General features: G+C 46.9%; 1 protein-coding gene across 1 annotated transcript; it reads left to right on the top strand.

The window, feature by feature from the left end:
* The first annotated feature begins 1,185 nt into the window (after positions 1–1,185).
* Positions 1,186–14,110, top strand: TAP2 (transporter 2, ATP binding cassette subfamily B member). Its single transcript, XM_007186929.2, has 12 exons — positions 1,186–1,378; positions 1,806–2,306; positions 2,387–2,501; positions 4,762–4,892; positions 5,137–5,342; positions 5,945–6,142; positions 6,298–6,426; positions 8,366–8,554; positions 8,692–8,865; positions 9,048–9,207; positions 12,912–13,048; positions 13,348–14,110. Exons 2-12 carry the CDS (start codon positions 1,814–1,816, stop codon positions 13,576–13,578), a joined length of 2,163 nt encoding a protein of 720 aa, XP_007186991.2. The 5' UTR covers positions 1,186–1,378; positions 1,806–1,813; the 3' UTR covers positions 13,579–14,110.
* Positions 14,111–16,238: the final 2,128 nt, after the last annotated feature.

The raw sequence follows: 16,238 nt of genomic DNA, 5'->3' as shown, positions 1-16,238 counted from the left end.
AAACACGGTCCCATTTATCTCAAATAACCCCGTGGAGAGATTGGATATTACATGGAAAGATGGACGTTAGGGGTTCCATTTCATGATGGGTCACACTCCATTGCAAGATGACAAGACTGTGATTGAAGTGGAAGAGGAGATAAGGAGGACTCGCTGAAGTTGGAAATATGAGGAAAAGGTAACCAGGTTAGAAAGATGAGACAGAATGAGATTTTCTGAATCACGCTGGGACTTCAGGAAGGAGCAGGACACTGTCACCTCTCCAAGGAGAGTTGGTCAAAGGAAGAGCTTGTAAGTAGGAAGCAGCTGAACATGGAGCTTTTTCATTAGAGAGAGATCCTTAAAATCCCAGAGTGGAAGGGGTTGGAGAAGTTATAGTAATCCCCTAACTTCAAATCTGAATTTGAAGTGACTCATGGTAGTCGTGCCAGTAACATTTCAAAAGGGTGCATTGGAATCCACGTGGCCCTCCCTTGGGGAATATGTTGAGTCTGGGAGGTGGTTTCAGTCAGAAGAGTTATTTCTGGAATAAACCAATCTGCCTGTCCCATAGATGGGCTCTGGGTCTGGCAGGACCTATAGAAACATGATTACTGTGCTAATCAGTGTTAAAATAGACTAAGAAACAAAGTCCACTTCCCTCATATGAGGAAGGTGGTTCCACCATAATCTGAAGCACGAACCTAGAGGCGTCTGAACACTTTCTCTGCTCAGGAGCTGTGTTGAGAAAGACAGATGAAGATGTGCAGTGGGGGCCTTCTCAACTCAGAATCTGTAAGTGGAAAGTCACTTAGGTCCTGGTGAGAGTAGCTGGGCCTTCTGTATAGAAGAAGTCCTGTGTGTTTCTCGCTTGGACTCTGGCTCTGTTTCACGTGTGTGTGTGTGTTTTGTTTGTTGTTGTTGTTTTAAACCCCAATATCCTACAACTGGAACTTGGATTGGGAAAGAGGGCAGTTCTCAAAATAGGTTCAGAGCTGAGGTATGAAAATCCAGCGGTTCTCCAATTACAAAGCATCCCAATCCTCGAAACAGCTTTATTTTACTTAGTGGCAATTTAAAAAACTGCAGTAGCTTCCTATGACAGAGTAACTGTTGCTGAGGGTGGAGACTAACCGGAGCCTGGCACGTGGAGCAGGACTCGGGGGTCTGTTCCGCGGGCTGCAGGTGTCGCGCGCCCCCTGCTGGCCGCCGGGCCCACAACCGGGCACCGGCTGCGGAAGCGAAAGCGAAAGCCGAGGGAGCCCGGCCGCCCTGGCTCGGGGATCCTCGCCCGCCGACAGAGGGGAAACGAAGCGGAGGCGGCGCGAGGGGACTTCAGAGCTTGGCCCCCGGCACGTAAAGGAAAGACCCCTGAGCTGCAGCCCAGAAGCCCCCTCCGGTGAGTGGGTGCGCGTGGGAACCTGGAGTGCTAACAGGGACGCAGCCCACCCACCAGCCACTCCGCGCCCCAGGCTTCCTGCCCTTCTGGACCCCGGGAGCAAGGGAGCGGGGCGGGACCGCCTGGCCCTTTGGAACTCGGCGGCGGCGGCTGGCGGGGTCGGGGTGGGGGGAGGGGGTCACGGGTCTTTGTTTTAGAGGATGAGGCTGCAGATGGTCCGGCTTCCCAGCTCCCTCTGTCAGGCCGAATGCCTGGGGTCCTAGGAGGGCGATACTGATGAGGACCAAGCACCTTTCAGGCATCTTTCAGGGTAGCACTGGGTAAATAAAATGGGAAGCCCGTGGACGCGTTCGACGGAGTGCGAGTGGGGAGGAGTGGGGACAAGGATTGGGACTCACCTCTGTCGTGTCTCACCTTCTACCCCTAGATCTCGCCATGCGGCTCCCTGACCTGAGACCCTGGGCCTTCCTGCTGCTGGCTGACTTGGCGTTACTCTGGCTGCTGCAGGCGAGCCTGGGGGCTCTGCTTCCCCGCGGGCTTCCAGGCCTGTGGCTAGAGGGCACCTTGCGACTGGGAGGGCTCTGGTGGCTGCTGAGGCTGGGAGGGCTGCTGGGGTTTGTGGGAGCACTGCTGCCCCCCCTCTGCCTGGTGACCCCTCTGTTTCTCTCCCTGAGGGCCCTGGTCCCAGGGACCTTGAGTGCTCCCCCAGCCAGGGCGGCTTCAGCCCCTTGGAGCTGGCTGCTGCTGGGGTACGGGGCGGCCGGGCTGAGCTGGGGCGTGTGGGCTGTGCTGAGCCCTCCAGGAGCCCCGGAGAGGGAGCAGGGCCAGGAGAACAACAGAGCCTTGATGTGGAGGTTGCTGAAGCTCTCCTGGCCAGACCTGCCTTTCCTGGTTGTGGCCTTCTTCTTCCTCGCTGTTGCCGTGTTGGGTGAGTCGGGAGAGGGCGCTGTGACTTGGAGGTGGGAAAAGGCCCTGGGCGCCAGCACATTCACTGTTGTCCTCACGCAGGTGAGACATTAATCCCTTACTATTCCGGTCGTGTGATTGACATCCTGGGAGATGATTTTGATCCTGATGCCTTTGCCAGCGCCATCTTTTTCATGTGTCTCTTCTCCGTTGTGAGGTAGGTGATGGAGATTTGCTAGCCCCCAATTTTTACAGGGACCCTCACTTTCCTAACTCTGTTTTCAGACCCTCTTGTGCCCAAAGCACAAAATACTTAAACTAAAAATCTGTATTTGTTTATTCACCATTCTGTGTCATGCATCCATTCATTTATTCCTCCGTTCACCACGTGGCTCCAACATCTTCAAAGTTTATATTACTTATTATAGTTACAGATAGGAGTGAATGTAGTACAAAAGGTGTTTATGTGTCGAATGGAATGTCTCTCAGATACCTCTCAACATTTTTATCTCCATGAAGTTCCATTTCTCTTTTGTGTCTCCAATCTCCCACCCTGTGTTTGTTTCCACAGTTATCCTGTTGTCAGGGTGGGCATGTTTCTTCCTCCTGACTCTTCGTCCTTAAGTCATCTTGTCTATCCTGGAAGATCTTACTCTGAGGCTTGTCACCTTTCTTTCCAGCATCTTTACTCTTTTCCACTTCATTTACTTTTCCTTCTGTTTTAAGACGTAGCCAGGAGTCCGCTGTCTACAAACTAAGTAACTAATTACCTAACTGCTTGATAGGGCTGGGGCTAGGATGAGGTGAGTCAGGTACCTAGGCTGCAAAATTTAAGGAGGTGCTCATTCTCAGGGTCATGCGAGTACCTCACTAGCCTTCCCCAAATACCAGCCGGCTGCTTGATCCTGCTCCTTTGCTATGGTCATATTTCATTTAGAATCCCTCAAACACCAGTTCTTCATTGTTTCATACTTACTACTCTTTGCTGAAACTAACTACTTAAAAGTGAACTTCTTATTGATCAAGCTGCTGCTTTAAAAAAAAAAAAAATCAGCCCTCAGTTCTCTATGTGTCTGTAGCATCTGGCATCAGAACAATCTCTCTTTTTTAAAAAAATTATTTACTTATGTATTTTATTTATTTGTCTGCGCTGGGTCTTAGTTCTGGCATATGGTCTCTCAGCTGCAGCATGCGGGATCTAGTTTCCTGACGAAGGATCGAACCTGGGCCCCCTGCACTGGGAGCTCGGAGTCTTAACCACTGGACCACCAGGGAAGTCCCAGAACAGTCTCTTATGATTGATCTTGTTCTTCAGGTAGCTTTTATGAACTCCCTTTCTACTTTCCAGTCCACTCTCCCTCTTCTGGAGAACCGTCCTCCTCTGGATCCTTAATTATGGACTTTTCTCAGGACTCAGTTCTTTGATCTTTAAGAACATTTTTCCTGTTGAGCTAATGCAGCTCACGTCTGCAGGACACTCCCACATCCACATTCCCACATCCAGCTCCAGTCTTGTAATCCAGAGGCCTCCTTGACGTTCCCATTGGCTGACGCCCTGTCACCTCAGACTCCATGCACCCAGAGCTCCGGGTGCATCCCACTCCCTCCTGGTCTCCTTGAAAATGCCTCCCTCTTCTTATTCCCATTCATGAAACCATCAGTATCCTCAGCTCCAAGCACCAGCATTGTCGCTGCCTTTCTCATGTTCTGGCATTTTCCACACTCAAAACGTGCTCCTGTGGCTCCTTTCTCTCCATTCTCACTGTGATCACCAAAGTCCAAACCCTCACCATTTCATGTCTGAGTATGCCGACAGCCCTCTAAACATGGTAATTAGATTTGTATTAGAAACCCATATTTTGTACAGTTCCTGCTTGTCTGCTTTCACATTTTTCCTTTGAGTTTGACTGTAAAAATTCACTTGGTCTAAGAGGAATTCTCCAATCCCAAGGACAGTGGAGAGGGGAGAACAGCAGGATCCCAGGGCTTTGGAGATGGGAGGGCAGGGAGTCCATTGCTGCAGTTCCCACAAAAAAGTATCAATATCTGGAAGTAGGAAGAAGGACGCCGGGGGTGGGGAGGAAGGAGACCAAGACCAAGGGGAAAGCTGGAGGAATGACCCTGAGGGAGACCAGGTCAGAAGCAAGCCATAGGCTCTTTCCCTTCACAGCATCTTTCCATTTCTGTTGTACTGTTCCCTCCTGTCTAGCGCAGAATGAACTAGTGATGCTGGTGAATCTGTCCGTGTTATTATGTGGTTCCCACAGCTGGCTCACTGTGTCCTCTTTTCTCTTTGTCTGTTGATTCCTGCCCCTTGTGTCTCCCTCTCTCTTATTTGTTTCTCTTCTGCTCTCATGATGTACTGCCCCCAACTTTGTATTTCTTTTCTTTCCATGCTTTCTCCTCTGCTTCTCTCCCTCCCTCCGTCCTTCTCTGCATCTCTTCTCTTCATCCTCCGCCGCCCTCCTTCCCCGCAGCTCACTGTCCGCAGGCTGCCGAGGAAGCACCTTCACCTACATCATGTCCAGAATCAACCTGCGGATCCGGGAGCTGCTTTTCTCCTCCCTCCTGTGCCAGGACCTTGCTTTCTTCCAGGAGACTAAGACAGGTAGGGCCTGGAGTCCAGGTCTGGGGTCCCCCAGGACTTCCTTTCCCCTCCAGTGCCCTCCCCCTGCATCCCTGGTGCCAAGGCCTGGAGCTGTTTTTCTCTCTTTGGGGACCATGTAGAGAGGCGGTCTCCACCTGTCTGTATGCACAGAGGGAGGGCTGTGTGAGATTGGGAGCTCAGGAGGGAGTTTCTGGGGGTTCTGCATTACAACACGTGGTTTCCTCACCTGCTTTGTCCTGCCCAGGGGAGCTGAATTCCCGGCTGAGCTCGGATACCAAACTGATGAGTCATTGGCTTCCTCTTAATGCCAACGTGCTGTCTCGAAGCCTGGTGAAAGTGCTGGGACTTTACAGCTTCATGATCAACCTGTCACCTCGACTCACCCTCCTTTCTCTGCTTGAGGTGCCTCTAGTGATAGCGGCTGAAAAGATGTACAGTGTTCGCCATCAGGTACGTGTGGATGGTAGGGAATCCCCACGGAAGAAGAAAATTCTCCTAGAGGCCTTCTCCTCCAGGCCCTTAGAGGCTTCAGAAGGTCCATGACCCTCTGGGACTTTGTGTGTGTGTGTGTGACAGAGAGGGGGGGTGGGAAGAGAGAGAGAGGGGGAGAGGGAGAGAGAGGGAGGGAGAGAGAGAGAGAGAGAGAGAGAGAGAGGGAGATATTTTCAGGTTATTTTCCATTATAGGTTATTAAAAGATGTTGAATGTAGTTCCCTGTGCTATACAGTAAATCCTTGTTGCTTATCTATTTTGTGTTAGTAGTTTCTATCTGTTCATCTCAAACTCTTAATTTATCCACTCCTCCCTTCCCCCACCTTTGGTAACCATAAGTTTGTTTTCTACATCTGTGAGTCTGTTTCTGTTTGTATATAGATTCATTTGTATTATTTTTTTAGATTCCACATGTTAATGATATCATATAATATTTGTCTTTCTCTGTCTGACTTACTTCACTTAGCGTGAAGAGAGCGTTCCAAGGGCTGGAATGAGACGTGGGGGTCGGCTGTCTTCTGCCGAATCAGCCCCTCCCATCTCCTGCCCCACTTTTCCAGGCAGTCCTTCAGCAGATCCAGGATGCTGTGGCGAAAGCAGGACAGGTGGTACGTGAGGCAGTTGGAGGGCTGCAGACTGTGCGCAGTTTTGGGGCGGAGGAGCAAGAGGTCCGTCGCTATAAGGAGGCTCTTGACCGATGCCGGCAGCTGTGGTGGCGACGAGATCTGGAACGGGCCGTCTACGTGCTCTTAAGGAGGGTGAGAAGGCTGAGTGGCTGGTAGAAGGGCCCAGGGAGGGGGCAGGGAAAGTGATGGTCCTCTTCCTACAGCTGGTCCGGGGTTCACTCAGTGTCATAGGGGCAGGGAAGCCAAAGAATGGAAGATTCTCAGGCTCCCTTTCCTTCTCCCTCCAGATGCTGCACTTGGCAATGCAGGTGCTGTTGCTGAGACGTGGGCTGCAGCAGATCCTGGCTGGGGACCTCACCCGGGGCGGGCTGCTCTCCTTTCTGCTCTACCGGGAGGACGTGGGCGACCACGTGCAAGTGAGTCAGGAGCTGTGCACGCTCTCTTTTCCCGCTTTGGCTTCTATTTGTTCCCCTTAAAAAAAAACCAAACTGAAATAACCCCAACTCATTGTGATGGAGAATTTCAAACATGGGCAAAAAAAGAGAAAAAAACTATAATGTGAACCCCCATGTACCCAGCATCTGTTTTTTTTTTTTTAACTTTTTCTTTCTTTATTTTATTTAAAATTTTTGTTTTATATTGGGGTATAGTTGATTCACAGTGTTGTGTTAGTTTCAGGTGTACAGCAAAGTGAATCAGTTATACATATATCCACTCTTTTTTAGATTCTTTTCCCATGTAGGTCTTTACAGAGTATTGAGTAGAGTTCCCTGTGCTACACAGTAGGTCCTTATTAGTTATCTATTTTATATATAGTAGTGTGTATATATCATAGGATATTGAATATAGTCCTCTCTGCTATACAGTAGGACCTTGTTGTTTATCCCCCAGCATCTGTTTTAACAATTACCAATTCATGGCCAATCTTATTTAATCTGTAACCCCACCCACTTCCCTCCCCCCCATATTATTTTGAAGCAAATCCAAGATATGGTTTCATCTGTAAATACGTATCGCTAAATGTAAACATTAAAATACATGTAACCACAAAGCCATGACCACACCAAAAGAATTAACAACAACTTCAGCAAATGCAAGTCAGTGATCAGATTTTCACATTTCTCATAGAGGTATATATTACACTGATCTCTTTCTCTCTCTCATATACATCTGTGGTGGCAGCAACCAGTAAACCTTAGTGCCCAGATCCATTAAATCATTTGGGGTGGCAAAATGGTGACACTCCACCATTCCTTCATTTATTAGCCAGATGTATGTCTCAAGGGAGATGTCTCCTCATCTACTGTTTGGTTGCCAAGTGGTACAGTTTGATTAGGAAAGGCAGAGTAAGTGTTTAGTTCCTTCCCTATATTTACCAGTTTTCAAAAATAATTAGTCACTGCATCTTGGGCTTTATCTTATAAGTTTTGTAGACACTGATTAAACATCTTTTCTGGGTGGAGAGCTGTGCAAAGGAGTCTGGCATCTGCAAAGAGGAGGTGGGCACAGCACCTGCTTTTGAGGAGTTCCCTGTGTAATTGGGCCAGACAGAACTGTGTACGAGTAACTGGAAAGGTCTGGGGATGGAAGGACTATGGTCTCCATCCTTTACCTGGCAAATTGGAATAATGGGGTATTGGCGCCCCTTTGAAATTCAAGCAAATTACACATTAGGGAGACTTCCCTGGCAGTCCAGTGGTTAGTACTCCATGCTTCCACTGCAGGGGGCACGGGTTTGATCCCTGGTTGGGGAAACAGGATCCCGCATGCGCTGTGGCACGGCCAAAAAAAAAAAAAAAAAAAAAAATCGCACATTAACAGTAGGGAATTGGGACTTCCCTGGTGGTGCAGCAGTTAAGAATCTGCCTGCCAAGGCAGGGGACACGAGTTTGATCTCTGGTCCGGAAAGATCGCACATGCCGTGGAGCAACTAAGCCCATGTGCCACAACTACTGAGCCTGCGCTCTGGAGCCCACGAGCCACAACTACTGAGCCTGCGCGCCACAACTACTGAAGCCCACGTGCCTAGAGCCCATGCTCTGAAACAAGAGAAGCCACTGCAGTGAGAAGCCCGTGCACTGCAACGAAGAGTAGCCCCCGCTCACGGCAACTAGAGAAAGCCCGCGTGCAGCAACAAAGACCCAACGCAGCCAAGAATAAATAAATAAATAAATAAACAAACATATATATATGTATGTATATATAGATATATAAAAAAAAGGTAGGGAATCTTTTTTGGATGAGGGGAGAAGCATGGCTGGGGTGGAGTGTGGCAGGGAGTGTGTGAGGAGTTGGGAAGTTGGTTCCTGGTGGAGCTTCCTTTGCTTGGCTGACCCCTGCCTTCCTGTTTTGCAGACCCTGGTGTACATGTTTGGGGACATGCTGAGCAACGTGGGGGCTGCAGAGAAGGTGTTCTGCTACCTGGACCGAAAGCCAAATCTGCCTCCAGCTGGGACACTGGCCCCGCCCACTCTGCAGGCCCTGGTGAAATTCCAAAACGTCTCCTTTGTGTATTCCAGTCGCCCTGACCAGCCTGTGCTCAAGGTGCCCAACGGAGACCCCAGGGAGGGAATCTGGGCCCCTCACGCCCTGAGTGATGAGAAGCTTATCTTCCTCTGATAGAAAGAAGAGGAGAGGGAGGGCAAAGAGGCAGGCCCCTAACTCTTTTCTGGCTTTTCTAGGGTCTGACATTCACCCTGCATCCTGGGCAGATGACCACACTGGTGGGGCCCAATGGATCTGGAAAGAGCACAGTAGCTGCCCTGCTGCAGAATCTGTACCAGCCCACCGAGGGGCAGGTGCTGCTGGACGGGAAGCCCATCTCCCAGTATGAGCACCGCTACCTACACCAACAGGTGGGTGGGGAGGAAGGAGAGGGATTGCAGATTGGAGGGAAGAAGGATGTGCAGAGAGCAGGGGGTGGAGATGGGGGAAGAAACATAAGGGGTCCATTGTGAGGTAGGTAGGCGGGGAGGAAAGAAGGGTCCCTGCCATGGGGGTTTCCACATGGTCCTCTGCTCCTGTCACCTCTGCCCAGGTGGTTTTGGTCGGGCAGGAGCCTGTGCTGTTCTCGGGTTCGGTGAGGGACAACATCACTTATGGGCTGAAGGGCTGCAGTGATGAGAAGGTGCTGGCTGCTGCACGGGCGGCCAGAGTGGAGGAGTTCATAAAGGAAATGAAGCACGGACTCGCTACAGGTACCTTCTTTTTTTTTTTTTAAACATCTTTATTGGAGTACAATTGCTTTACAATGGTGTGTTGGTTTCTCCTTTGTAACAAAGTGAATCAGCTATACGTATACATGTATCCCCATATCCTCTCCCTCTTGCGTCTCCCTCCCACCCTCCCTATCCCACCACTCTAGGTGGACACAAAGCACAGAGCTGATCTCCCTGTGCTATGTGGCTGCTTCCCACTAGCTATCTGTTTTACATTTAGTAGTGTATATATGTCCATGCCACTCTCTCACTTCGTCCCAGCTTACCCTTCCCCCTCCCCGTGTCCTCAAGTCCGTTCTCTACATCTGTGTCTTTATTCCTGTCCTGCCCCTAGATTCTTCAGAACCTTTTTTTTAGATTCCATATACATGTGTTAGCATACGGTATTTGTTTTTCTCTTTCTGACTTACTTCACTCTGTATGACAGACTCTAGGTCCATCCACCTCACTACAAATAAATCAATTTCATTTCTTTTTATGGCTGAGTGATATTCCATTGTATATATGTGCCACATCTTCTTTATCCATTCATCTGTCGATGGACACTTAGGTTGCTTCCATGTCCTGGCTATTGTAAAGAGAGCTGCAGTGAACAGTGTGGTACATGACTCTTTTTTTTTTCTCCATCCAAAGCACTTTATTTTAATACTCCAGTTGGCATGGGAATTTATTTCAGGAACACATTATGAGATCTAAGGACAATTCCGTTAGACTGTGTGGGTGCATGTTTAGTTGTAAGACTTCATAAATCTTTGAATCTGCACATGGAGTTTGGAAGATTTTGGTTTCAGGTCGCTCCTCTTAAGGAATGACTCTTTTTGAATTATGGTTTTCTCCGGGTATATGCCCAGTAGTGGGATTGCTGGGTCATATGGTAGTTCTATTTTTAGTTTTTTAAGAAACCTCCATCCTGTTCTCCATAGTGGCTGTATCAATTTACATTGCCACCAACAGTGCAAGAGGGTTCCCTTTTCTCCACACCCTCTCCAGCATTTATTGTTTGTAGATTTTTTGATGATGGCCATTCTGACTGGCGTGAGGTGATACCTCATTGTAGTTTTGACTTGCATTTCTCTAATGATTAGTGATGTTGAGCATCCTTTCATGTGTTTGTTGGCAATCTGTATATCTTTGGAGAAATGTCTATTTAGGTCTTCTGCCCATTTTTGGATTGGGTTGTTTGTTTTTTTGATAATGAGCTGCCTGAGCTGCTTGTAAATTTTGGAGATTAATCCTTTGTCAGTTGCTTCATTTGCATATATTTTCTCCCATTCTGAGGGTTGTCTTTTGGCCTTGTTTATGGTTTCCTTTGCTGTGCAAAAGCTTTTTTAAGTTTCATTAGGTCCCATTTGTTTATTTTTGTTTTTATTTCCCTTTTTCTGGGAGGTGGGTCAAAAAGGATCTTGCTGTGATTTATGTCATAGAGTGTTCTGCCTATGTTTTCCTCTAAGAGTTTTATAGTGTCTGGCCTTACATTTAGGTCTTTAATCCATTTTGAGTTTATTTTTGTGTATAGTGTTAGGGAGTGTTCTAATTTCATTCTTTTACATGTAGCGGTCCAGTTTTCCCAGCACCACTTATTGAAGAGGCTGTCTTTTCTCCATTGCATATTCTTGCCTCCTTTATCAAAGATAAGGTGACCATATGTGCGTGGGTTTATCTCTGGGCTTTCTATCCTGTTCCACTGATCTATATTTCTGTTTTTGTGCCAGTACCATACTGTCTTTATTACTGTAGCTTTGTAGTGTAGTCTGAAGTCAGGGAGCCTGATTCCTTCAGCTCCGTTTTTCTTTCTCAAGATTGCTTTGGCTATTCGGGATCTTTTGTGTTTCCATACAAATCGTGCAATTTTTTTTTCTTGTTCTGTGAAAAATGCCATTGGTAGTTTGATAGGGATTGCATTGAATCTGTAGATTGCTTTAGGTGATATAGTCATTTTCACAATGTTGATTCTTCCAATCCAAGAACATGGTATATCTCTCCATCTGTTTGTATCATCTTTAATTTCTTTCATCAGTGTCTTATAGTTTTCTGCATACAGGTCTTTTGTCTCCTTAGGTAGGTTTATTCCTAGGTATTTTATTCTTTTTGTTGCAATGGTAAATGGGAGTGTTTCCTTAATTTCTCTTACAGATTTTTCATCATTAGTGTATGGGAATGCAAGAGATTTCTGTGCATTAATTTTGTATCCTGCTACATTACCAGATTCATTGATTAGCTCTAGTAGTTTTCTGGTAGCATCGTTAGGATTCAATATGCATAGTATCATGTCATCTGCAAATAGTGACAGTTTTACTTCTTCTTTTCTGATTTGTATTCCTTTTATTTCTTTTTCTTCTCTGATTGCTGTCACTAAAACTTCCAAAACTATGTTGAATAACAGTGGTGAGAGTGGGCAACCTTGTCTTGTTTCTGATCTTCGTGGAAATGGTTTCAGTTTTTCACCATTGAGAATGATGTTGGCTGTGGGTTTGTCATATGTGGCCTTTATTTTGTTGAGGTAAGTTCCCTCTATGCCTACTCTCTGGAGGGTTTTTATCATAAATGGGTGCTGAATTTTGTTGAAAGCTTTTTCTGCATCTTTTTAGATGATCATATGGTTTTTCTCCTTCAATTTGTTAATATCGTTTATCACAATGATTGATTTGAGTATATTGAAGAATCCTTGCATTCCTGGGATAAACCCCAGTTGATCATGGTGTATGATCCTTTTAATGTGCTGTTGGATTCTGTTTGCTAGTATTTTGTTGAGGATTTTTGTATCTATGTTCATCAGTGGTATTGGCCTGTAGTTTTCTTTTTTTGTGACATCTTTGTCTGGTTTTGGTATCAGGGTGATGGTGGCCTTGTAGAATGAGTTTGGGAGTGTTCCTCCCTCTGCTATATTTTGGAAGAGTTTGAGAAGGATAGGCATTAGCTCTTCTCTAAATGTTTGATAGAATTTGCCTGTGAAGCCATCTGGTCCTTGGCTTCTGTTTGTTGGAAGAGTTTTAATCACAGTTTCAATTTCAGTGCTTGTGATTGGTCTGTTGATACTTTCTGTTTCTTCCTGGTTCAGTCTCGGAAGGTTGTGCTTTTCTGAGAATTTGTCCATTTCTTCCAGTTTGTCCATTTTATTGGCATAAAGTTGCTTGTAGTAATCTCTCATGATCCTTTGTATTTCTGCAGTGTCAATTGTTACTTCTCCTTTTTCATTTCTAATTCTATTGTTTGCCTCCTCTTCCTTTTTTTCTTGATGAGTCTTGCTGATGGTTTATCACTTTTGTTTATCATCTCAAAGAACCAGCTTTTAGTTTTATTGATCTTTGCTATCGCTTTCTTCATTTCTTTTTCATTTATTTCTGATCTGAACTTTATGATTTCTTTCCTTCTGCTAACTTTGGGGTTTTTTGTTCTTCTTTCTCTAATTGCTTTAGGGATACAGGTACCTTCAGCCAAACCCATTCACCTCCCTCCCCAGCATCATGAGTTCTGTAGCTGCCTGTCCAGCTCAGGAGCCTTTGTTCCCAGAGAGCAGGGCAGGGTGATGATGCTCTATGTACACGGGCAGCCCTAGAGGTCCATCCCCTACCCCGGGCCCTCATCCGCCTAAATGTTGGCTGTGGAAATACCAGCTGTGCTTGTGAGGAGGATGTTGTCGTGGTCACCTGTGTCTGAGGAGAGGGATTTCTCGGTTTCCTCAGAGGTGGGGGAGAAAGGGAACCAGTTGGCTGTGGGACAGAAGCAACGTCTGGCCATCGCCCGGGCCCTTGTGCGGGACCCCCAGGTCCTCATCCTGGATGAAGCCACCAGTGCCCTGGACGTGGAGTGTGAGCAGGCTGTGAGTACTGGGCTGGGAGGGGCAGGGGCGGTGGGACCCTTCTTAGGGCTGGGATGGAATGGAGGATACGTTGGGTGGTGTGGGGACATCCCTGATGCCGCCATGGCTCCCGTCCCATCCTCCAGCTGCCACAGCCCCGCTGAGAGAGGAGGGCAGCGCAGACCTTTCCCTCCCGCTTTGTCTTATCTTCTCGTGTTTCATGCCTTCTCTACCCTAAGTCACTAGAGATGGTGCCCAGTGGGGCCTTGGCTTCCATCTCATTCTTATCTTTCTGAGGCATTACGATCCTCCCCCTTCAGCTGCAGGACTGGAAAGCTCAAGAGGGCCGAACGGTGCTGGTGATCACCCACAGGCTGCAAACGGTTCGGAGCGCCGACCAGATCCTGGTGCTGAGGCAGGGGGAGCTGCAGGAGCACGTGAAGCTCATGGAGGGGCAGGACCTCTACTCCCGCCTGGTGCAGCAGAGCAGGAGGACTGAGACCCCAGAGATGCTGGAGCCTTCTCAGGGCCATCTCAGTGACCCAGAGTAGCTCCTGCTTTGGCTTTCCCTGGGGGTGTTCCCCTGGGTGATTGTTTTTGGAGCTGGAGGCACGATGATGGAGATTTAGACCATGTGTACTTTTGTCAGGGCCATGGGAGGGCAGGGGGTTGCTCTCTGTATCCAGGGACCTTATTTCCTTGATGAATAGAGCTTTGCCTGGTGCTGAGTACTGTACTGTGGCATCATAAATATATTTCAAAGTATTTTTTCCTTATATAAATAGCACACATTCGTATAGGAAGTGTAGACAATAGAGACAGGTAGGAAGGAGAAAAGTAAAACTACACACTGTTTCACATCCCAGAGATAATCACAGGGACTATTTTGCTGGCTGTCTTATCAGCCTTTGAATTGTTCTTTGAGATACATATTAACCAGTATGACATAAATATTCATGAGTGTGCCTTTCTGTGTCCTTCCCCATTCCCACCAGGACCTGATATTTTGTTGGGGAGCTAGGGTATGGTGGGACAGAGCACCGTTCCCTAATTGACAGTATGAGTAAAATATTGATGAGTTAACTGTGTACAGAGTTTTAATATGAGTAGGAACTATGCTAAGCATTTTTCATGTATTATCATTTTTAATCCTTATCCTCAGCCCTTTGAGATTGTTAGCTTTTATCCCCATTTTATGGATGAGAATACTGAGTCTCCAAGAGATTAAAGGACTTTCCCAAGGTTGCACAGTGGTGGAATTGGACTTGGAATCCAGGCCTGACCCCAGAGTCCACGCTCTCAACTAATACATTATATTGCATCTTGTGTCATAATCTACTTTATAATCAGATCAAGTAAAGCTCTTTCACTTCTAGCTCCAAACAGCTCTGAATCCCTTATCTTCTTTCTGATCTCGTTGTTGTAACTTTCATTCATAGTGTGAGATAATCTCATATTCAGAGAGGTTCCCCTACCGTTGGTGCACCTCTTCCAGCCATTGTTCACAAAGTCATTCTTCTTTCTAAAAGACGCATAAGACGATGTCACTCCTGTAAAATCCTCCCTGTGTCTTCACCCCTTTTTCTGCTCAGGTCTTCCTCAGAGACAGTTTTTCTAGCCCATTTGTCTCACCCTTTCCTGTTGGATTAAGTTCTATCCACAACAAACTTCCTGCCCTCCTGATGCCTTTGTGCCTCTGAATATGTTGTTTCCTGCCATTTGGTGAAAGACGCTCCCGGATTTGCCCCAGTTCTTTAAGATTCAACTCAGGATTTAAGTCTCCCAAGAAGCCTTGCTTTATCTTCTTAGTCTGGAGAAAGTGCCCTTTCTGCATGCTCCTGTTGCTCTGCTCCTGGGGCTTACCTCTCTCACAGTCCCTATTAAACTCTCCACCGCCCACTGTAGACCTCTGTCTTTCCACTAGACCATGAGCCCTTGCGGGGGAGGCCGTCTGTCTTATTAAGCTTTATATCTACTACCTGGCACAGGGCTCCATTCATAGTGGACAATAAATAAATGTTTGTTGGGTAAATGAATAAATCTCCTTCCTCTACTGTCTTCCATCTTAATCCTCCCTACATGTACAAATCATGGAAAATCCAAAGCTGTACACGTCACTGGTTATTGGAAGGGTCTTAAATTGGACGGTTCCTATTCTAGGAAATTGAAACTTTCACTTTCCCAGAAATAGCAGGTACTTTCCCGGCTAGCAGTGAACTCACTGGAACTTTTTGTTGTTTTGGATTTTTTTTTTTTCTGCCTGGCAACTGTTGGGAGCGAGGTGAGGCCAGAGTAAGGAACTTCTTATGCAGATAAACCTCTGCTTCAGCCTGCTGCTGTCCTACTGCTCCACACCTGTTTATCTCTCAAATTTCACCGAGGGTGAAATAAGCATTGGGAGAGAGAGAAGTCTGGCCTGATTCCTTCCCCTCCCCACCAAATGTCCTTCTTCTATTAATAAAGTAGGAATAATAATTTCTGTATCTCCCAACCTTATGGAAACTATAGTCCTCACAGACGAAGATCTATTAATCTTTGACGTCCTCAGTACAAATTATACCCATTGACTCAAAACACTTTAAACTTGGAAGACATCTTAAAAATAGTATAGCTGTCAAATCGTACTTTACAGATAGGGAAAGTGGCCTGAAATCACACAGCTAATCAGTGACAGAGCTGGGAGGAAAACTCAGGCATCCTGATGGGCAGTACGGGAAGATACAGCAGACCTTAGGATCATAAGTGGTCATGAAAACTTGTTATCTCAGGGAAACTTCCAGGTACGCCTTATTTCAGGGACACAGAAAAATGTTCCCCGACAGAGTATTCAACAAATCCCTACAAGTGTGGTCTGCCTGGTAACCACAGACATTAGTAATTCTGATTTGTCCAGAGTTCTTTTCATTTCCCCCTCCTACTACCCATCACCATTTGACTTCCGCCCCTTAATTTCCCCTTCTTCTTGTCACTTAACTTCAGTGCCTTTCCTGCTCAGCCATGTACTGCTCTTTCCAAAGCGAGATATGAATGGAGAGGAGGAACCTTAGGAAACTCTCAGATTACTTTGGAGCCCCAAACAACCTCCCGCCCCATCTGCCCTGCCCAGTGTGGGAATAACATTGAACTTAAAGTACTTTACACCCCAGCCGAGTGGGGCAGCCACTTGTAGTCTGCATGGCAGTCATGGTTCAGGAGAAGGAAGTGTGGAGTC

This window comes from Balaenoptera acutorostrata, chromosome 10 (assembly GCF_949987535.1).
Source record: "Balaenoptera acutorostrata chromosome 10, mBalAcu1.1, whole genome shotgun sequence".
NCBI lineage: Eukaryota > Metazoa > Chordata > Mammalia > Artiodactyla > Balaenopteridae > Balaenoptera > Balaenoptera acutorostrata.
This window is presented reverse-complemented; position numbering and strand designations above follow the sequence as displayed.